This window comes from Eretmochelys imbricata, chromosome 2 (assembly GCF_965152235.1).
Source record: "Eretmochelys imbricata isolate rEreImb1 chromosome 2, rEreImb1.hap1, whole genome shotgun sequence".
In the NCBI taxonomy this organism is placed as follows: Eukaryota; Metazoa; Chordata; order Testudines; family Cheloniidae; genus Eretmochelys; species Eretmochelys imbricata.
The window spans coordinates 96,990,033-97,013,537 of NC_135573.1; the positions used below are offsets into that span (position 1 = coordinate 96,990,033).

The following is a 23,505-nucleotide window of genomic DNA, read 5'->3' on the forward strand; positions in this document are numbered from 1 at the left end:
ACTCTGGAAAAAGCAGAAAAGGAGGGAGGATCAGTGTAGTTCTGCAGAGAATACATTCAGAGAACTTCAGTCATAAGCAGTAAGAGAAGGTCACCTGTGCAATAACAGAGGTTCCTCGAGATGTGTGTCCCTGTGGATGCTCCACTGTAGGTGCGGCAGCACCCCGTCCCTGGGATTGGAGATCACTGGTAGCAGTGCCCATTGGATCATGCACACCTCCCTGTCTTGCGCTGTGAGCGGCAGCTATATATAGCACTGTATGGTCCAACTTCCCTCCAGTGCCTTCTGTCCAAAGCAGAGGGAAGGAGGGTAGGTAGTGGAGCGCTAACAGGGACACACATCTTGTAGAACTCTTCTCCATGTTTTTCCTCACTCCCACCCTTCCAATAAGTATTCCATTTTTCCCTTTGGAAATTTTGTCTTCTAGCAGGGGGAGGTAAGAAATGGGTAGGAAACAGTCCCCTACCAAATATTTTGGCCACTACCTACACATTTTTAGCTTGACATCCCATACCACTTCTGTTGGCAGAAGTTTGTATTCAGTGGCTGGGAGCTGAAGTTTCAGTGTCAGAGTTAAAAGGTTTGATGTATGCATGTAATGTTCTCTGCTGCAGGAAACAAATGAGCCATTCCGGTCATTGGTATTAAGATGAGGTCCAATCAACCTGAACAATATTTAAAATTGAACATATCTGTAATCTTTATTCTTAGACCCCGAACTAGCTGTATGTGGTAATATTATAATACAAATAGTATGACTACTTACTTTGCACTCTTCATTTTGAAAGAGGCAGTTTCTTAGGAGCTGCAGAACAATCCTTAGTTCCCTGATAAGATTATCCTCCTGTTTCGACAAAAATGTTTCAAGAGTGTCAGTTTGAAAAAAGAATCCATTTTATATAAGCAGCATGTTTGTCTTAATGGCTATATTGTAACACACAAGCTCTCACTTATGCCACAGAACCTTTACTTGTAGGACGCTAACCATCTCTGAAAAGTGATATTTCAGTAAGCTCATCCACCACAGAAATCTATTTCTGGTCGTCTATCAAGCATAAAGGAACAGTGATATAAAATAGGGTCCATGCTTCATCTCTATAAGGTGATACATGTAACACTTGTTTTTAAATCCCTGTATGTATGCTGGCTAGGACTCTGAGTGATGAAGTAAAAGGCCTCTCAAAGAGGCAATGTGAGAGAGCGAGAGGAGGGGAGGATGAAATAGAAGGAAATATGAAAGTTATCTTTACAAGTGACATTTGTAACAAGTTTTTTCCCATTTTAACAAAACAAAATACAGATAACATGCAATCAAAAATTGCTGTGGGAGCTTCTATATACACTACTAGCTATTTTTGTATTTAAATAATAAATCCTAACTGCAATCCTCTTTCCAAAAAAACAATACCCTATAATTAAAAACTAACAGTATGGAAATCATTGGGATGTCAGAAAGTTGCAAACATACAAATAGGATACTCATCCATAGTATTTACAGTATTGTGTCTCCATATATTTCTAGAATCATGTTCAACCCTCCCCTTCATAATTCCCTTCCAAAAGGGTGAAGAGTCCAAGCAGATAAAATTAGCCGGACTGATGATTAGCGGAAGAGACCCTGTCTGAATCATTTCTCTCAAGGGAAAGATTTAATTATTCAATTAACACACAATAACTGGGCAATACTCTAAGCAAATGCACTGTCACTGTCAAGAAAGAATATCAAATATCAGAAAAAAAAATCTTCTGCTGCAGATAAAATGTTTTGTGTCCACCTTGTCGATTTTACAGTTACCTTTTTTTTCTGTGCTGTTTTTCCAGGCCTCAGGGATTCTAAGTTCAGCTGTGCATGAATGTGCTTCATCTGTTCCATGCAGCTGTCTATAAGGTCAGCTGAAAGACAAAATCCATACAATTCAGAAGCCTATTCACATTCAAAAATACCCCAAACCCCTCACTTGTAAATTAAAGTATAAGGAATTTTGTTTCTTAATCAACTCTTCAACTTTGTGCTTTCCACATAATTAAGGCTCTCTATATGATGGAAATGAGGTAAGAGTAAAAACAAGTAACCCAACCTTTTTACCCAAAATACTCAGGTGGGTAGGGTATTTCAGCTGGACCCAAGAACATGAATTTGTGTTCAATACCTAAACCCAGTTCACATTACGAAGTTATGAACAAGAGGGTCAGAAATCCATCAACCAAGTTGAAAAACAGCCAGGAACTGATGGAGTTAGGGTTGTACACCTTTAAAACTCTTTGCTTCTGTGTGCATGCATCATGGCATAGTGTCCCCTTCTAGGCTAATTGTTTTTTAACAGTTCTGGGATTTGTCAGGCAAGTGGGGATCTATGAGGCAATTTCACATAGTGGAAGTTAACTACTGTACATGACCTAACAGCAACGGGTGGGGAATGTAATGTCTTATATATACACACTACACATAGTGTTCTTCATCCCAGAAGACCTTCACAAGTTTAGAATAAGCAGACTATACAAAGGAATCCACCTACAAAATACAGTCCTTCTGAGATGAAAAAAAAAGAGAACAGTTTAACTAGTTTAGGACAGTACATTATTATTAATTATTATTATTATTATTTGTATGCTTGGAGTGCTCAATGTGTTACAACTGTCCATATGCACAAAGTCACAGGGTCTTCACAGAGAACATCACAAAAGCTCTGAGACACTGGTAAAAGAAACACCAGCAGTGTTTGAATGTTTTTAGTACTCTAAATGCTGAGGAAAATAGGTGTCAAAGCACTGAGAAAGACAGGTGTTGGAACACCACAAAAGTACACTTCTGTGCCCAAGTCTCAGAAATGTATGGTGTACTGTACCCGGCCAGCAGATAGAGCTGGGATGAAGAAAGTATACTTAATGGACGTCAAGTCAGTGTGATCTGGAACAGTAGCTTGTAGGGAGTTCTTTTGCTACCTACAGTCAAGAATGAACATTCAGAAGGCAATACTTATAGCTGGCAAAAGTTGTGGATTATTTCTAGCAAGGATCATGCTCTGTTCGGTTCACGGTCTTCATGCATCTACCAATCTCATGCTAAGAAACCAAAAACCAGAAATGAGACTCTTATACAGATGGTATCTTTAGACTGAGAAACAGAGCCTTTGTGTTTTCTAAACTTTAAGTTAAATGCTCAGTGACATATATAGTTACAAAGAAACAAGATAAAAACAGATTTTAAAATATTCTTATTTGAAATTTAGGGCAAGAGAAATATTTGTCTCTCTATGTATCAGGTGTAGTAATTCAAACTGTATTCTAAAATTCACTAGGGCAGTAGATCCTGTAATTACCTCATGCACAGAATAGTTGTGAAGATTAAAAATAAATATAAAATGTATAATATTCCACTAATAAATCACATTATTGAAAAACTACACACAAGCCTCCATTCTCTGATTAAAAGGTTACTTACCATGGACAGTAACTGTGGTTCTTTGAGATGTATCCCCCTATGGGTACTCCACTTCAGAAGCACAAATGCCCCATATGCCTTCAGAGATTTTCGTTAGTGGTCTGTCTAGCCTAGAGGTGCACACTGCACAGCCTCATGTCCTGCTCAGAGGCTGAATAGGGCTGCATGGATGAACCACCCTCTGTACCTTCTCTACTGCAAAGCCCCACAAGGAAAACCCTGAAGCAGAGCAGGTAATGGAGCACCTATAAGGACACACATCTCAGAGAACCATAGTTACAGCAGGGGGTGAGTAATCTTTTCTTCTTCTTCGAGTACTGTCCCCATGAGTGCACTCCACTTCAGGTAACTCCTGAGCATCATCCCCACAGGGAGGAGGGAAGTTTGGAATCGAGTGAAGAACTCAAGAACGAACCACATTGCCAACCACTATATTCGATCTAGAGGAATGGACGAAGGAATAGTGCTTGGAGAAGGTATGTACTGAAGACCAGCTAGTGGCTCTGCAGCTCTCATATACTAGAATGTCTTTAAGTAATGCCATAGATGTTGATTGTGATCTTGCAGAGTGTGCTAACACCCAAGGAGGAGGCTAAATGCTGATAGCATTGTAACATGCAAAAATACACCCACAGATCCACCTTAACCTCTGAGGGGAGACAGTGACCCTTTAGATCTGCTTGCAATGGAAACAAACAGTCTAGGAGACTTCCAAAATAGTTTGGTCCTATCCATATATAAAGCCAAACCTCATGTGACACCTACAGTATGAAAGGAAGCCTCCTGTTGAAAATTGTGGGTTTCAGGGGAAAAAAAGCAGTAAATTAATGGACTGATTAAGATGAAACTCGGATGATGCCTTAGGTAGGAATGTAAGGAATAAGGAATTTAGGGACGGAAAAAAACCTGGTCTTTGAAAAATACTATGACAGGGGGATCTGCTAATAAGGTGCCAATTTCTCCAACTCTTCAGGCTGATGTGATTGCTACCAAAAAGGCCATTTTCATGGACAGATTAAGTCAAAACTGGTGTTTTGATGCCAGCTGGGTATTTGGGCAAGGTGGATGAGAGGTTTTTTCCCGCTCTGGGCATCTACGTTTCTTACTTGGGTGTGGGGGGAGGTCAGTAGGTCTTTGGAACCCAGAGAATCAGGGTAATCTGCTGGCGGGCTGCGAGACAGTATTTACATTGACCGTCTGCAGGCACGGCCGCCCGCAGCACCCAGTCGCCTAGGGTCACCGTTCCTGGCCAATGCGAGCTGCGGGAAGTGGCGCAGTCCGCAGGGATGTGCTGGCCACAGCTTCCCGCAGCTCCCATTGGCCTGGAAGACTTAAGGCACTCAAAGGATTTATCGTTGACAGATTAACTGGAGTCTCTCCTGCTTACGGGTAACAAGACCCACTCAATCACCAGCCTCCCATATGTCTTCGGTGCCTTCCAATTCCAATTCATCACCTGTTTTGGCTGGAGCTGCCTCCTCAGTTGTCTATAATCTTACAAACCAGATGTACAAATTGTAATGGTAGGTTAATATTGATGTAAATTTCCTTGTCAGTTACAGATTTTTAACATTTTAGGGGTTTTATAAATGAAGACGCTATAGTTTATGCTGTTCATATGAGGGTTATTCTAATTACTTCAACAACTTTAAATCCTTGAAGGATTTCCCCCCCATTTTTAACGTAATACAAATTTTTAAAACATTATACTTATTTAAAAGAGACATGGTAAAAATAAACCCCTTGTTTTACCACACGGCATAAGTACATAAGACGACATAAGTACATAAGGCCATACTGGGTCAGACGAAAGGTCCATCTAGCCCAGTATGCTGTCTTTCAACAGTGGCCAGTGCCAGGTACTTCAGAGAGAATGAACAGAACAGTTAATCAAGTGATCCATCCCCTGTCACCCATTCCCAGCTTCTGGCAAACAGAGGCTAGGGACACCATCCCTGCCCATCCTGGCTAATCGCCAATGATGGACCTATCCTCCATGAACAGATTTAGTACTTTTTTGAGCCGTGTTATAGTCTTGGCCTTCACAATACCCTCTGGCAAAGAATTCCACAGGTTGATTGTGTGTTATGCGAAGTAATATTTAACCTGCTGCCTATTAATTTTATTTGGTGACTCCCTAGTTCTTCTGTTATGAGGAGTAATTAACACTTTCTTATTTACTATCTCCACACCAGTGGAGGAAGAGAAATTCGCTGTCACCCAGACAGCAATGGTAAGGCAAATGTGTAAGATATCGCTTCATGATCATATACCAAATGAGGAAATCAGAAGGCGACCAGAGGTGAGTGATGTAGTGCAGGCAACGTACGACGCAAAGCGAAGATAGGCAGGTCATGTAGTCCGCAGGCAAGACAAAGGGTGGACAACCCTCATCAGTAACTGGATTCCCAAAGACCATAAATGACTGCTGGGCAGTCCGAAAATGCACTGGGCCAATCCCACGACAAAACTTTTAGCCAGAAATGGAAAGAACGTGCTCACAACAAAACAGAATGGCGTGGCTTCGACTTGCGCTCGTGGAGGCATGGGCAAGGACAAGCCGGACAAAGGTGACATCATCACATGGTCACTACTGACTAGTACTAGAAAGCTAGATCCACTTAAATGAAATGCTGTGGGTTGTAACCTGTTAATGTAACCTGAAATATTACTGTTAATAATAAAGATACAATTAATTCAAAAAGTGTTAGATGGGGTACTGACATTTACATATAATTGTAAACTTCAGTAATCAAACATTTTATTTACAGAGAAGCTTCTTAAAAGCAATATTAAAAATAACTGCTTTGTTTTTAGACTGAAGACAATGAAAAAATACTATTGGCAAGCATTTGATTTACAGAGTATTTTAAGTATACTGTAGCATGTGTGTCTTCAGGCTTACCTTCCAAAGCACATTTCTGGGCACTTTTACTGACAGCCAGCAGGGACAGTAAAGCACCTGCAGCAACTCGTTTCCGCACATCTTTAGAGGATTTTCCTTCATAGCTCTGCAAATGAGTAAAGATTTATCACTACATTGGAAAAGTAAAACATATACTGGAGAAATGTTCATGATCATGTTTATGCCTGTACAAGTGATGTACCATTTTGAGTTCTCATTCTGATGACTCAAAATTAGAGCTGGGCAAAATTTTCATTTTGCAGGAAATTTCAATATTTCAAAATTTCCCACGAGCCAGAGATTATGAAAATTTTTGTTTTGGAAACACCAAAACATGGTGTCTATCTGCTTTAATTGGAGAGAAACATGTTGAAGTTAGAACAATTAATTTTGTTTTTTCTCCCCCGGCACAACTGTCAATCTGTGATAAATGTGTCTATATAGGCGCTATCTTTTGCTGGGGAAAAGTGGACAGGAAGATTAGCTAGATATTGGGAAAGTGACTATGTTAAGACTTTACACTAAACCTAGGGATTGAGTTTCTAAATACTATGTGTACTGATCTTGCTATATCAAGAGAGCTGCAAAAATCCACTCACCAATTTGTAACTTCCCCTAGGGAGTAAGTGGGGAGGAGCAGTTAAGACATCAATTTCTACAGAATTGTAAAAGTCACTCTGCTGCTAATTGGTACGGCTATGAACAGAACCTCAGATACATACTTGAGATATTCAGCAGAGAAGAGCCTAAAAACAGATGGAACCCATAAGGTTGTGGAAAGGCTAGAGTGTATGCCCACACAACAGCAGTAAGGAGGTTCTGAGGTTGTAGGGGAAAAGGGAAAGGTCTCCTCCCTTCCAGCCGTCGGAGTGCACTAGAGGGAACTTAAATTATCAACAAAGATAGCACTCTAGTAAAAATCCTACCATCTACAACAGAAATTCTCCTGAGTGCATTGCACCTAGACTTCACAGATTGTACCCCACCCGCTTCTATCTTACATATCATCCCCTGGCTATTAGCTTTAGTCCTCCAGCTAAAAGTCATTGTCCAGTATGTTTTTCAAACCCTAAATGTGCAATAAATTAATTCTTGCTTTAGGGTTATTTACTGCAGAGCTTAAGCAGTTAGACAGGCCTGAATAAGAGAGTCAAAATAGGAATGAAAAAGAATAATGTTTTTCGGACAGGAAAACAAACATTTTGATTATGGGTATGTCTGCACAGCAAAGAAAAACCTGCAGCTGGCCAACTCAAGTTCACGGGGTGGATGAGACGGGTTGGGGAATCTCTTCTGCTAAGACAGCAACAAATGAAAATATAGAATGAAGTACTGTTTATGAACAGTTCATCAACCACTAACAGATTTAACATAACTTGAAAAAAATATGATGCTGTAGTTCTTATAGGTAGGTCACCTTTTGGTTGAAGTAAGACAGTTCAAGGAAATCACCTTAGGAGAAATGAGTAGTGTGTAGAACTGGAAGGCATCTCAGATGCTAACAAGAGAAGTCAGGAGAAATGGAAGCTAAATAAGAATGGTGTAGTTTGGGACGCAAAGAATTGTATGCACTGGTGGTTGGAAATAAGAGGGAAATTTTGAGTTGGTTGTCTAACTCTCCTTTGGGCCACTGAAAATCTCTCACTAAGCCCTCCAGCTGGGAAGTCTCTCAACAGCAGAAAGCTGACTTTGGGCTTGATTTACCTCTAGGTATGCTAGCTTAGGTGAGTATAATAAAGAATGGAAGGGTCTGCGAGAGTGTAGAATTGTGGCAGCACATGTGACTGCTCCTAGGAAGGGAGCGGCATGGCCAGAACAGCTGGGAGTTGTGCTGAGTCATTATGCAAGCATCTCCAACAGCAAGCTTTTAACAAGCTCTGGAAGCAATGTAAAGATTCCTTCCTTAAGTGGAAACCCCAAGGAAAGTGGTACCAGTTGGGGTAAATCAAGCTTTGAAGAGCCCTAAACCCACAGAGCAGGTTAAGTTTCCTATTAGACACATATGGAAAACTAAAACCACCCCACAATAAGTATCTGGTGAAATGAAACGGAAGTTCAGTGACATTGCTAGTCATGGCTAACGTTTTGTTTTCCACATACAATAGCAATTCTTCTAACAGTGGGTAAGTGCATCTTAGCAAGTATTCTGCTATTTCTATAATGGAATTTGGGGATTCATATTGGAGTAGTGTATGATAGAAATTAAAAGATTTACACATTTTAATCTGTTAGTTTTCCCAGATCATTAATTACATTTTGAGTTTCTTCCAACTGAAGTTGCCAAAGAGTTTTCGTGATTCAACCACATTTTATGCACTTCTCTTAATAAGTAGTAAAGGCTTTTTTCCTGTGCTAGCCTGTCAAATGCTAATTGTGTATATCTTGCCTCATTCTTAAGAGTAATAAGTGTTCTCATCTCATTAATATTTGATATATATTTACTAATTGGTCTATCATGTTGCTTTTCTGTAATCTGAATACCCCATTATGTGACCCCTTAGGAGTAAATAAATACTTCTAAGTAAATTAGGGTACTTATACAATATTCTTACTCATGGCTCAAAAGTTCATTTTTTCTTTCCTCTCCCCCCGAACTGTCTTGAGAAAACAACTGTAAAAAGTCCATATTCTCTCAGAACTCATCCCTTAACATATTCCCTACTACTCTAAGTGGAGCAAGTACTGAGAGGTTAATCAGAGACCACAGTATTAGATCAATCACAGGAAGTAATGATTTAGAAATGAGAAATAGATCACTGCTACATTAGATGAACCCTCTTTTAGGTCAGACACTTCTTGGCATGGACGGCTTGTGCTCTCTTGGTTGGGGCTAAGGATCGGAGGGCTCAAGGTACAGATCAGGGCTATACATTCCCAGAAAGCATAGGGATAGTTTATAATTTTGTCAGTGAATGAAGAACACTGTCTCTACACTCACTGAAAAAGTTATGAGCCCTCAAAGGCCAAGACCTTGACCATGGCCTGCACTTCCCTTGGATGACCAATGCTTGAAGCCACAATACACATTGCACGGTCACTGCAGCGGCCATATATCTAGCTGAGGGGTCTGAGCCATCCATCGCTGCTTGTAAGGCTGTCACCAGCTGGGCTTCCCTATGATTTCCTTAAGAACATTTCAGCCAGTGCTGGTGCCAGCCCATTGGGAGGCCCTATGCAGGAATATTTTTGGCCCTCCCCCCACAAAGCATACTAATAATTAATAGGGGGCCCTCTTGAGCTGCTTGGGCCCTAAGCAATTGCTTAGTCTGCTTATGCCTGGCGCCGGCTCTGCTTTCAACTGTCATGAGGGAGCTTTGTGAGAAAGGCACTCACCCTGTCCCAGGTGAGAAAGTCACACTTGTCGCAGCAGGGCCTCACAGTTAGCTTGGTGCATGTGCAGTGAAGCAGAGAAGTACAACTTCCTTCCAAAGAGGTTGAGTCATTTGTACTCCTTGACCTTAAGCATACTTTTGCTGATTCTCGATTTCTCCTACACAGCTAGTACAATGAAGGAGCCTGAGATGGGGTGAGTGGAAGTAATAAAATCATCTGGGGGTCACCTAGTACCTCTTTTTGATCCATTTCACCATTGGTGGTATAGTGGCTGGTGTCTGCCAGAAGGGTTAATGGGAAGGATGATCCTGATGAACAGAAACTGACAGAATGTCACAGCTTGATTATTTCAGAGAAGTTCTACAATGTCTGACTCTCCAACAATCCTCACAAGGAGCTCCTGAAATGCTTTAGAATTGTTAGGTGCCAGCACATACCTCTTTATCCACCAATGAAGAGAGATCCTTTAGTGGCAAGATAGGGAGGAGATGTCACTCTGTGCCTGGATCTGGTTCCTCATGATAATTCTGGCATTGGTAGCTTCACCAGGGATACCATCTGAGGAGAGTGATCTCTTTCTTGATGATGGAGTGACCCCCTTTCAGTGCCTGACTGACAAGACACCGAGGTGTCACTGTTGGCTTTGACACTGATGTTGAGGTTGGGTTTGGTGCTGGGGCTATAAATGCTGGCACCAGATTTTTTTTTCTTTCAGTTTCTTCTCCTATGCAATCTTTAGTGTTGCCATTCTGACTGAAGGGCTGTTACATGATACTGGCATGTTCACCAATAGAATGCTGGACAAGGTTGTTCCAAGTAAGTGGAATTATAGCCTTGCTCTTCCAACTTGTGTCTCATAGCAGAGAAGGACAAGAATACAGAGCATCTGCTCAGAATATGAAATTTCCCTAAGCAAGAGAGACATCTACTGTATTCATCCTTCAGAGACAGACAGGGCTTGAAGCTTGCAGGTTTTGAGACTGTCATTTTGAAGAGCCCTATATAGGGTGTGAGAGTATAGAGGCGGTCTCACTAGAAAGTTCAGTTCAGAGGGGTCACACCAGTCGAAATCAGGAGATCAGAAGTAGTTCTGAAGACATGAAGAAGTTAGCCTGAGCTAAGTGTGAGAGACACTTGGCAAGTTCTGTCTTATTGTCACAAGCAGCAAGAGGAAACTGAAGGTTGTGGCCACTGGAAAAAGGGGTGAATAGTGAGGTAACAAAATTTGCAGATGATATAAAATTACCCACGATAGTGAAGTCTAATGCTGACTGTAAATACTTTAAAAGGATCTCACAAAACTGGGTGACAAAAATGGCAGATGAAATTCAATGTTGATAAATGCAGAGTAACTCGCATTGGAAAACATAATCCCAACTATACATACAAAATGATGGGGTCTAAATTAGCTGTTACCAATCAAGAATTGATCTTGGAGTCATAGTAGATAATTCTCTGAAAACATCTGCTCAATTTTCAGCAGCAGTCAAAAAAGCTAACAATGTTAGGAACCATTAGGAAACGGATAGATAATAAAAGCAGAAAATATAACGCCACAATCCATGGTACGCCTTCACCTTTAATTCCGCATGCAGTTCTGGTCACCTCATCTCTAAAAAGATATATTAGAATTGGAAAGCATACAGAGAAGGGCAATAAAAATGATTAAGCGTATGGAACAATTTCTACATGGTGAGAGACTAAAAAGACTGGGACTGTTCATCTTGGATGAAATGACTAAGGGGAGAATACGATAGAGGTCTATAAAATCATGAATGGTGTGGAGAAAGTTAATAAGGCAGTGTTAGGAACGTGTCTTCACGTAACACAAGAACGTGGGGTTTCCCAGTGAAATTAATAGGCAGTAGGTTTAAAACAAACAAACTTCATTTTTCCTTACTTCTTCACACAATGCACAGTCAACCCGTGGAATTGTTGCCAGGGGATGTAGTAAAGGCCACAAGTATAACCGGTTTCAAAGAAGAATTAGATAAGCTTATGGAGGACAGGTCCATTAATGGCTACTAGCAAGATGTTCAGGGATGCAACTTCATGTTGTGGGTGTGGATGACAGGAGATGCATCTACACCTCTGATTACCAGAAGCTGGGAGTGGATGACAGGAGATGCATCACTTGATAATTGCCCTGTTCTGTTCATCACCTCTGAAGCATCTGGCACTGGCTGCTGTCGGAAGATAGGATATTGGGCTAGATGGACCACTGGTCTGATCCAGTTTTGCCATTCTTACGTTCACACCACCCTTTATGTCCATGCACAAGAGCTTGAGGTGTCACAGGGCACATGAGAGGCCCCAACAGTCACTGCTACCCAAAGTTTTTCAAGTCTCACGTGTGTAAATAAAGCACATCTACAGTAAGATCCACACCGACACATACTTGAAAAAGAACTATTGTTCCAGCATTGTGGCAAAATAATGGCATATTAAGAGAAATATCACTGGGAATCTAGGTATCAGAACAATAAGAGCAGTTAGTCATATTAATTTATAAAGAACAAATTCAAACTTGACAGCTTCTAGTGACTAAAATAGTTAAAAATAGACCGATGTGGATATTTCAGTTTTATTAAATCATTTGTTATAGTTTCACATGAAATCTTACTATTACCACCAAATATACAATGATAAAGTGCAGGTAGTTAAGAGTAAGTCAATGAAAGTGATAGGAAGCTGAAGGACTTATGAGGAAAGAGAAGTTAAATATATAGCAGCTAAGTGATAAGTAATGTCAGACATATTAATGTTCTACAACTGACAGTGTAAATATCAAGGAGGGAAAAGAATTATTTAGGGTAGTACAAGGAAGTATAAAGAGGAGTAATGAGATGACATTAGGAAAGAGAAAACATTTTGGTTAATATCAAGAAAATTGTCCTGTTGGTGAGATCTATTACGTTAAGGAACAGTCTCCCAATGGAAGAGATAAAAGTTCAGTGCTTGGCAGATTTAAAACTAGATAGTACAATGCATTAATAAAAGTTTTGTATGCAATAATCAGACACTAGCAAAGGATGGACTAAATGGCCAAATGGGTTTTCTCAGTTCCTAATTTCTATGATTATGTGATGTTAAAGAGCACTCTGCTGCTGTCATTTACAGGAAGAAAAACAAGGTCTCAATCCTTAAATATTCCAAGGCATATCTGGAACAGTAGGAATCCTTTTGGCCAAAATATCGAATTATTTCCTATTTAAATTTGCATAATGATATTCTAATTATGTAAAATGTTCCCCTGCAGTTTAAAACAGATATTGTATTCACTTCCTACCCTAAACTATTATGTAATGTTGCTGTGTGGTGTTAAACAGCTGTTGTCTTCAAAGAATGCTGTATAACAGTGGTGGGAAGAGTGATTTCTATATACAGTTTATAAACCAGTTTGTTTGAAGTGCTCTGGATTCTTTACTAAGACTATTTCTCAAAATAGTTGACCGAGCTTTTAATTAGACATTCAGCATTACAATAGAAAGATGATCTCAGTCATATAATCAAAACCATAATACCATTGTATTAATTTATTGAATATATAAATTTATACCTGAATTATTAATTCATTAAGTTTGGCTCCTGATGCCAAACTTCCTTCAGCTTCATCTAGAAGAAAAGTAATTGTTGGGTTGGGGCAAATATTCTGTTTATCTTGGAGCTGCCTTTTCCCCTCTTCAGCCAAGAGAATGGAGAGGAATTGCAAACTGGCCATATATAAACTGGGACATATGGTAGACAGATGCACACAGTCACAAATTGTATCTAAAAGGTCAAATAGATAACAGATTTTTTTTAAATTTCAGCATCAAGACATGGTTAAACATTTCAGATCTGGAATGGACTAATCCAAGGCATATGCCTGGGTCAGGGAACAGCACACTAGTGCTTGCAAGAGATATCCAATGAGCTCTAAGTATTTGCTCCTAAGTTTAAAAATATATTTCTGCATTCTAAATTTATGGAAAGTGTGAATGACTAAGTATTTCATGTTACACTTGAAATTAAAAGAACAAAACACAAATGAGCACTGAAACTGTTTAGTCAACTTTTCACTTGCTTGAATATTTTAGACCAGAGCTTGCATTATACTGAAGACAGCAACAATCAGAAGCTTTTCATTACAAGCTGACTCTGTTGGCAGAAGTGCAGTTAGGCCCTGGCTCAAAAAGTGACTTAGCACATGCCTAACTAAAAGCATAGATTTCAATTGGACTACTTAGGTGATTAATTGTAGGCACATGCTAGATTACCTTGCTTAATCAGGGTCTTAATTACAATAATTAAATTATTATTTGTGTAATAGATTAAACTATTATACAATAACAAGTGACTACATATTGACTCATGCAGCAAGAAAAGGTTTTGACCTTTAAAACTATTTTTCAGGCTTGTATGTTTTTGTTTGCTTTCTTACATTTTAGATAAACTATCAGTGTAAGAAAAAAACAAAAGCAAAAAACAGTATGCTGTGGCTCAGTTCAGCCTCTAATTAAATCTGATTTACTTTATCCCAAAGTTTAGAACCAGAAACTGTTAAAGTCTATAAACAAAAAATATATATAGAAAGCTGTGTAATAGCTGAGAAATGACTTTACAGAACTATAGAAGAAAAAGCTATAAAAAACAAACAAGGGTAAAAATACACTCCATATCTTCTCAGTAAAAAGCAGACACATTTTGTTTATTGTTATTGACATGTCCTTTATAAATATTTGATAGCATCTAATAAGAGGTCATCCTCATTATTAGCTGCAAGGTCTAAATCCATCTAAGAATAGGCATTACCAATTATTGCAGTCCAATGTTTTCCAAGAGCTGCTGTCACAGATGGAAGAGCAATTTGGCCACTTTTCCTTAACAGTATAGCCAGAAGGCTAAACAAGTCTGTCCATGTTTGGTGAACCGCAGATGTTAACTCAGTATCTGGGAACAGAACATAGGAAGTTCAAGCTATTAACACAGAGAGAGAAATCTGGATATCTAAGCCTGACCACAGAAACTTATCTTTAAAATAAGAAATGATGAAAAAAAAAAACGAACAAACTTGCAACACCCCTATCCCATAGGCAAATAATTCAGCCCCAAACCAATTTTAACGCAGTTTCTCCCCTTACTTCGTAATAATGCTTGAAGACTAGAGAGTAAATGGCTAGCAGATATAAATTTCTAAATATTAGCACATAGCAAATGAAACATGTAACTACAGTTTAACATACAGTGTTAGGAAAGATGGTACTGATTTTTCTGAATAAGATGTGCATCTGTCTGTCTAGACAAGAGAAGTATCTACATATTACCCAAGCCATCCAGCAAGCGAATGGAGAGGATCATTAAGGTATTTCCCAAAAGAGGTTTCATTAGCTCATCCTGGATCACAAGCTGAGTATCTACCAATAAACATGACTGTAGAAGCCTGGACACTGAAGACAAATACTGAAGTAGGAATAAAACCTGTTAAAACAGTAAAAAGGACACAAAAGCTGGATCTTTGCAACCTGATTTTACAGTATGTTAAGACCTACTTTAGGCAACACCACATAATGCACCTTTTTGGATATCTATGTCTATCTATATATCTAAGAACATAAGAAGAATGGCCATAATGGTTCAGACCAAAGGTCCATCAAGCCCAGTACCCTGTCCTCTGACAGTGGCCAATGGCAGGTGCCACAAAGGGAATGAACAGACAGGTTATCAAAGTGATTCATGCCCTGTCACCCAATCCCAGCTTCTGGCAAACAGGTTGACCATTCCTTACCATCCTGGCTAATAGCCATTGATGGACCTATCTTCCATGAACCTATCTAGCTCTCTTTTGAACCCCGTTATAGTACTGGCTTTCACAACACACTCTGGCAAGGAGTTCCACAGGTTGACAGTGCATTGTGTGAAAAAAAAAAAATCTTCCCTGTATTTGTTTTAAACCTGCTACCTATTAATTTCATTTAGTGGCTCCTTGTTCTTGTATTATGAGAAGGAGTAAATAACACTTCCTTATTTACTTTCCCTATACCACTCATGATTTTATAGACTTCTATCGTATCCCCTCTTAGTCGCCTCTAAATATACGGTTGGCAGAATTTGATTTTTTTTTTGACTTTTTTTGTCAATTTTTATTTAAGATTTTTTTTATTTTTACTAATTTTATTTTTAAAGTTGTGGGGGATAGGGTTGAATTTAGGGTTAGGATAGTACTTACAGCAGGGGGCTCTCTCTGTGGCCCAGGGGCCCAGACACCAGGGAGCAAGGTGCTGGGAAAGCAGCAGTCATCCTGGACCTGCAGAACAGAGACCCCCAGCCACAAGAAGGATTATCCTGTGGCTGTGGGGGAGGTCACTCCACTGCCGAACAGTTCCTGCCAGGGACGGCTCCCACACTCCTGGCTGTTGAGTGAGCGAGCTGGGCTGTGACAAGGGAGCTGCAGAGGGCTCCCTACACAGCTGTAGAGCTGGTGACAGTGGATGCCTGCTGGCATAAGATGCGGAGAAGGCTCAGGGTCCTGTCTGGGCATAGCAGAGACTCCTGGCCAAGGCTATAAGGAGTCGTCGTCGTCGTCCTCTGCTGCAGTGGAGGCCCCCTGCTGCTGACTAGTTCTTAGAGCCCCCCACAGCTGAGCTGAGGGTGTCTTTGTTCCACTGGGCCAGGATTGCAACCTTTCTTGCACCATGTTCCTGCAGAAATTGGGTGTCACTGACCCCACTCACACACTCACCAGCCAGGAGTGTAGCAGCCACCACCCTGCAGGAACTGATCTGCAGTGGGGTAGCCTTCCCTGCCGCCAGCGGCTCGTCTTTCTCCTTGAAGTCCTAGCCACGTGCAGAGTCTCTGCTCTGCAAGGCCAGGACAACTGCTGCCTCCACTGCACCTTGTGTCTGCAGGGATCAGGTGTCATCAGCCCTGCAGCCATACAGAAATCCTCTGCTGCTCTGCTGTCATAGTCCTGTCCCCTCACTCTTGTGACAATGGAGCTGCAGAGGGCTAGCTGCATGGCGGATGACACCTGATCCCTGCAGGCGCAAGGTGTGGGAAAGTCTGTAGTCCTGGTGGGGCAGAGCAGAGACCCTCAGCATGCCCAGCTGGTGAATGAGAAAGCAGGTCTGTGTCAGCAGGACTGCAGCTTCAGCAGTGGGGAGTGGCCTCCCCCACAGCTGGGGGCTCCTCCTCATAGTCCTGGTCAGGGGTCTCTGCTCTGCCCCATCAGGACCACAGACTTTCCACCCAGCCTTAAAGCAGCACAAGGAGTCCTGTACAGCTACCCTGTCACAGACCCACTCACTCCCATGACAGCAGGGCTGCAGAGGACTCCCTGCATGGCTGCAGGGACAGTGACACCCAAGCCCTGTAGATATACCTATAGTTACTCATTGATTTTTTTGTCACTGATTTCAGCATCAGCTGAAATTGACATTGTCATAAACATGCAGCTAAGGGTAGCATTAAAAATCCCTCCTTTACCTGTAAGGGGTTAAGAAGCTCAAATAACCTGGTTGGCATCTGACCAGAAGGACCAACGGAAAAGAAGATACTTTCAAATCTGGCCGGGGGCAGATTTTGTTTGTGTTCTTTTTGTGTTCTCTCTTGAGACAGAGAGAGAGACCAAGCAGGTAATCCTGCTCCTACTGAAATGAAACATCTAAAATTACAGAAATTATAAGTAATAGCAAGGAAATGCGTTAAGATTATCTTTTGTTTTAGCTTGTGAATTTTCCCTATGCCAAGAGGGAGGTTTATTCCTGTTTTTGTAATTTTAAAGTTGAGCCTAGAGGGGAATCCTCTGTGTTTTAAATCTTTTTATTACCCTGTAAAATTACCTTCCATCCGGATTTTACAGAGGTGCTTCTTTCACTTTTTTCTTTATTATAAAGTTCTTCTTTTAAGAACCTGATTGGTTTTTAGTGTCCTAAAAACCCAAGGGTCTCGTCTGTGCTCACCTTGTTAACCTATTTGTTTGGTATATTATTCTCAAGCCTCCGCAGGAAAGGGGGAAGGAGCTTGGGGGGGATATATTGGGGAGGGGAGATAGGGCTCCAAGTGGCTCCTCCCTGAATGTTTGTTTAAATCACTTGGTGGTGGCAGCAATATCGTCCAAGAACAAGGGAAGGAATTTGTGCCTTGGGGAAGTTTTTAACCTAAGCTGGGGAACATAAGTTTAGGAGGTCTTTCATGCAGGTCCCCAGTAAACATAGTATATTTTCCTCTCAAGTTTACATAAGAATTTGATTGGATAGGTTATGATTTAATGTAATTTACATGACAGTTTAGAATAGCTTTGATACAGCTGTTCTAAGATATTGGGTAGATACAATGTAAACAAACTGATATGGTTGTGTAAGTTTAGGACTCAGGATTTCTAAATTCATACAGTGCATTTCATAATCACATACAACTAACCTGAACTTTTGTATGTTCAACGTGACATGGATGAGGCAGAGGAGCTTTCAATTCCAACATACATCTTTCAACCAACCTAGCATTTACAAGACTAATGGAAAATATAGGATAAATAGTTTGTCGGAGTAATATATATTTCAACTTTCATGCAAAACAAAAGAAACTATATTAATATGCTATTAAAAATAACAGTACATATCATTAACTTAGAATAAAATACATTACAGGGATGTGACAATTATCCCCAAAAAGTTATATTATTTCAAACCCTAGCGCAGATGCAGTTATACTGGTATAAAAGGTGTTTGTTTTTTTTAAAAGCAAAATAGTTTTACCAGTACAACCACTAGTGTTGATGTTGTTAGATCAGTAGGGAGGTGCATAATTCTACTATAGCTTATTCCCCTTCCTACACAGGAATAAGCTACACAGGTATAAACACCTTTATATTGGTGTAACTGCATCCACACTAGCAGGGTTTTTATTGCTTTAATTACACTAATATGTAATGTGTAGACAAGCCCCTAATAAAAGTCTTTGAAATTCTAAAGGCTGTCCTGCACTAAGATATAACTAGCTAGAAGCTTCACTGTTTAAAAACACTGTCAAATACTTCCTTCATGTGACCAAAAGTAGCTCTGAAGACCAACATACCTGCAAGTGCTTCATATGTCACAGGTGGACCAACCACTACAGTTTGAAAAATTAAACCTTTTTTGTAACATACTATAAGTACATTTGTTCTAAAAATATATATTAACTTTAACCTAAGTATCACTTTAATGTTGTTTAGTATTAACAGTTTTTGCATTTAATTACTTTGAGTTCTTAAAAAAAAAACAAAAACAAAAAACAAACAAAAATAGTGAGTGTCTCAAACCTAAGCCCTCTCTCAGCTGCCAAACATCACTTGGAGATATAGGAGAGGGGAAAAGGACAAGTCCCATGCTGTCAAACTCTACTTTCCCCTCCAAACCAAACTTTCCAATATACACAAGCATACACTTTGTGCAATTAAAAATATCACAATGAAATATATTCACTTACAACTCTCAATGTCTGATGATCACATATTCAAAAATGGAGAATAAATAAATACCCATCTGAACAAAGGTTAATCATTACCAAAGGGAAACAGGAGATGCATACACTGATGTAAACCTGTACCAGAAAGACTCACTGAAAATAATGAGGATCATCTGTCTGGAAGTGGGTACCTGTTCCGAAAGCATAAAATGAACACATGCGTCTGCTAGCTTCATTTAAAAAGCGTTTGTGAACATTTCAGAGTACCCGAGAGCCAATCAATAACTGTCACAAAGTCCTGGTTAGAAACATGGATATTGCTGATCCTGTTCTAGTTTTCCTCTACTGCTGCACCTGTTTGTAGCTCAGCAGTTATTGATCTCTTACCTACTGAGCGGTGTTAGTAAGTGTGCTTGTCGAAGAGCAATTCCAGTGTCCTTTGGAACAACCACCAGCAAGTTGTCCAGCAGGCTGCATACAGCTGACAGGAGAGGAGGTGTGACTAGAGCACACTGATTAGACAGAACAGCAGTCTGGGGAGAATCATGTGGACTTGGAGATGTTGTTGTGGTTGTGTCACTCTGACCTAGAACACAGCGACCAAAATAAAAACACTAATCCAAAGATAAAACAGAGCGATTACATAATACAAAGAACTATACATATTATTTGCTACCCAGTGTATCCAACTTCTGTTTAGATTTTTAAACAGTAAAACAAGGGCTTCTTGGAACAAAAAACATATGAAGTTTCACCTCAAACTATAAGAAGTCAAATATGGAATGCTGCTTGGCAAACTGTGGCACAAGAGACCTGAATGAATAATCAGAAAGAAGACAAGTGGGAAAACATTTAAAATAATGAATGAAATATCTGTATGTAGTGTTCCTTAACTGTTGTTTTTATTTAATCATTTGTGATATTAAAATATATTATCAAAATTTATATAAATTAAGTAAGACAATGCCCAGATTCTATGACTGAGGAATCCAGAGAAGCATATTCATAATGCTAATTTGCCTGAAAATGTTAAAAATATAGTTTTTCATTTTAACAGATAATTACTTTAAAAAACAGTTTTGAAATAATCACTCTTCTAGAGAGGGCCGAAGTGTGTGGGTTTTGTTTTTTTTGTTTGTTTTTTTTTAAGATTGATGACAGATTAGGAGAGATGGAGAAAGAATGAGACAATGAAATTCAGAACAGAAGATCTTTATGTCAGACATTTATTTCTCTACTGAAAGCTTTGTGTTCTGAAAAACTGACAGATTGACAGCAACAAAAACTGATGTCCATCAAACATGTGTATCTCTAAAAAGATTAGTGCAGGCTTCCTTACATAGCTATGCCAGGAAAGCTCAGACTTTGTGCCCACGTAACGTGGCCCCACTGCTGAGACCACCAGTAGGAACACCAATTAGTGCCAACTGTGGTGATTGTTTTTGCAATGCAGACATCTGTCCATTAGAAACTGACAGACCATGAATTTATTTCAGATAGGCTACAAAAAAAGCCACCACATGCAACTTTTGGTTATTACCAACTTGTTAGTACATAGAACCTTTTATTTCTAGACTTCTAGGTCAAATGAAGGTCAGATAGCCAAACCAGCCAACTTCCAAAAAGATACTTTTTAAAATTAGCTATAACTTTAAGAAGTAGCTGTTGTATTTAATGTTCATGTGTAATTCTCTCCCTTCCCATAAGGATAATGGATTTCCTACCTTCAATTCCACAGAAAACCTCATGTAATATTGCTAATCTCCCCTCACCCCAAACCAACCAAAAAATGTTTGTGTCCATGGATACATTTAAAAATTAAACTCAAATCTGGTTTACCTTGAGCCATAAGCCGGTCAACTGGTATTTCAGGGACAAAACAAGCTGATGCTAGTGGGGTAGGGGCCTGCAGCTCATCAACACTCCTCAATGACGGCGATGCAGAAAAGATCTAGGAAGTCATAAAAGCAAAGCAATCAATTTACTCTTTGTAAGTATTATGGTGTTTATTGTCCGAAGATAGCTAATTTTTCAGGAACAAAGTGTTTGGGCGGGGATGGGGTTGTGTGTGTGGGTGTGTGTGGGTGTGTGTGTGCGTGTTAATATTCAGTGTTAAAAAGCAGGTTCCTGGAAATACATTTAAAAAAACCTGGCCTCACCTGAAGCTCCACAGTGCCAGTGACACATGCCCAGTGGTCATGACAGACCACTAGTGCACCTCAGCCTTTTCCACAATTGTTTTCAACTATTCAAAATGGAATAAAATCAACCACAACAGAACTTATTTTTTGTCACACCTTTTTTAATCTCTAATGAACATAGTTAAATATTCAGATAACCAGAGTAGCAGTAAGCAAATAGCTCTTCCCTTAGCAATTGCTGTGGATACACAATAGTTGGTCGTGAACATTACATTAACTGTTTATATTAATACAGGTGCATTCAATGGACAGTTTTTTGAAAACACTAAGCTCTGATTCTGGAAAGTATTATGTAGGTGCTTAACTTCAAATACGTGAGCAGCCTCACTGAACTGAAAATGGGGCTACTCATGTTCTTACACGTGAGTGCCTGTGTAAGTCTTTCTAGGTTCAGGATCTAAGTCTTCTCTTTAAACACTTTATTGTAAAATGTCTTGTTACTGCAAACCTTAATGAAGGACTACAGACCTGCTGAGGCATTTCAGTTTTCTTGACTGGTAGATGTTCAATATATTGGAAGCCTTCCAATCACATTCCGTTTTTCTTCTGAAAATCATGATTTTTTCATCCCCCTTGAAAAAGAATCTGAATCACTGAAGCATTTAGATTTCAGCTTCTCATGCTGTCTGGCCACAGTATGATAGCCAGCGTTGTCATTGTCTCTCTCTGTGGACGCCTATTTCAAGTGACAGGCCTACACTTCCACTTCTCTCAGCGTGGAACGCTATTGTTCACACAATTTTAAAACTGGATCACTACATTACAGCATGCCGCTTACCAAATATATTTACCTACAGCCCTAGGTCCAGCTCATTTTGGCCCCTGGTATGGAATCCCCTCCAGAAACTGTGACCAGCTGGTACAAGCAGGGTCAGAAAATAGCTTATTCAACACAGTATGATTTATTTAATCATAGGAACATTTCAAGCAGAGAGAAGGCTCAAAAGTATCAAAAGCCTACGTGTTGTCTTACTAAACTTAGCCTTTCTTTTCCAGTTTAAATGTGTTCTGCTTAACCCAGGCACCTCCCCAAGCATTGTGACTGGAAGAGACAGGTTGTCCCCTACAAATGCTGCCTCTCAAACAATCTTACTTCTTTTCCCACCCCCCTCAGTGTGTGTTGCTCAGGTCCCAGGATATCTTTTAGCTTTTACCAAGTCCCTTTGTTGAGAAGCTCCTGCCTGAAGTTTTTCCCACTTCCTTCAGGGCCACCAGCCTGCCTGCTGATGAGAACATGGCATGGGTCAATTTACAAAGAAACTAGCACCTGTACTGTGTGTCAAATACCAGGGATTGGGGTAAAGAGCCCCATAGCACTGAGTTAACCATAAGGCTCCCTTATATCTGTCACCCACTGAATATCAAACAGGGATTCCCACAATGTTCATAAAAAAATACAGATAGCTCCCCCAGTCTTCACAGATGGTTTGATGTTTCTTGAATAAGGAATGTAGAGCAAGTATCCATGCTACATTCTACAATGCCTACCAATCTGAAGTCAACTGGAACCAGGCACCTAAGCAGTGGGCTATCCTGCCCCAGACCTATTTCTGGATTTGGTTACAATCACAGTGACTGTTTGGACTGGAAGGACGGGTTGGACTTGTTAACTGATCTGGATTTCCTCTGGGTCTTCCATGTCCAGGTTTTACCCCTGGAATAAGAGCATTCCCTTCTCTTTCTCTGTAGATAAGAACAAAAGGCTTCATGCAAAGCCCACCAAAATCAATGGAAAGATACCCCACTGATTTCAATGGGCTTTGAAAGGAACCTCTGCCCTTGCCTCAGGGTTTGTAATCAGCCTAGGACTTCGCTGGAGTGAGAAGCCTTAGCTTGTCCATGTTCTCAGATACCACCTTATCAATCTTTCTCAAACATGAGTCCACCAGAAAGTTTTGAGGCACCAAGAATGCACTTTAAATAGCTATCTGCTAAAGCCAGATGTGACATCTAGCTACTGAACTAGTTACAACTCTTGCTACTAGTTTCATGGAATCACAAATGCAGTAACTACACATATTTTCCATAATACAAGTTGAATTTATTATGAGATTGGGTCTTTTTAGCTTGTTGTACTGGGATATTGTGGCTCTAGTGAAACAAAGCCCTGGCTGGGATGATTTAACTGGGAATTGGTCCTGCTTCGAGCAGGGGGTTGGACTAGATGACCTTCAGGGGTCCCTTCCAACCCTGATATT

At 40.1% G+C, this 23,505-nt stretch overlaps 1 protein-coding gene across 7 annotated transcripts in view; it reads right to left on the minus strand.

Annotated features, from left to right (window-relative positions):
• The window catches only part of RTTN (rotatin), a 149,992-nt gene that overhangs the window by 24,955 nt on the left and 101,532 nt on the right, over positions 1-23,505 (minus strand). For 5 of the 7 annotated variants that reach the window (XR_013345173.1, XM_077810486.1, XM_077810485.1 and 2 more), the window contains 9 exons: positions 20,946-21,057; positions 19,494-19,692; positions 18,081-18,171; positions 14,987-15,140; positions 14,475-14,612; positions 13,240-13,451; positions 6,348-6,453; positions 1,796-1,893; positions 767-844 (listed from right to left, as the gene is read on the minus strand). Coding sequence is in view for 6 of the 7 variants with exons in the window: in XM_077810486.1 (XP_077666612.1) it covers positions 767-844; positions 1,796-1,893; positions 6,348-6,453; positions 13,240-13,451; positions 14,475-14,612; positions 14,987-15,140; positions 18,081-18,171; positions 19,494-19,692; positions 20,946-21,057 (1,188 nt within the window). In the remaining variant the exon portion in view is untranslated. Of the gene's footprint in view, positions 1-766; positions 845-1,795; positions 1,894-6,347; positions 6,454-13,239; positions 13,452-14,474; positions 14,613-14,986; positions 15,141-18,080; positions 18,172-19,493; positions 19,693-20,945; positions 21,058-23,505 lie in introns of those variants that run through there. The other 2 variants (XM_077810487.1, XM_077810489.1) reach the window with 2 other exon arrangements.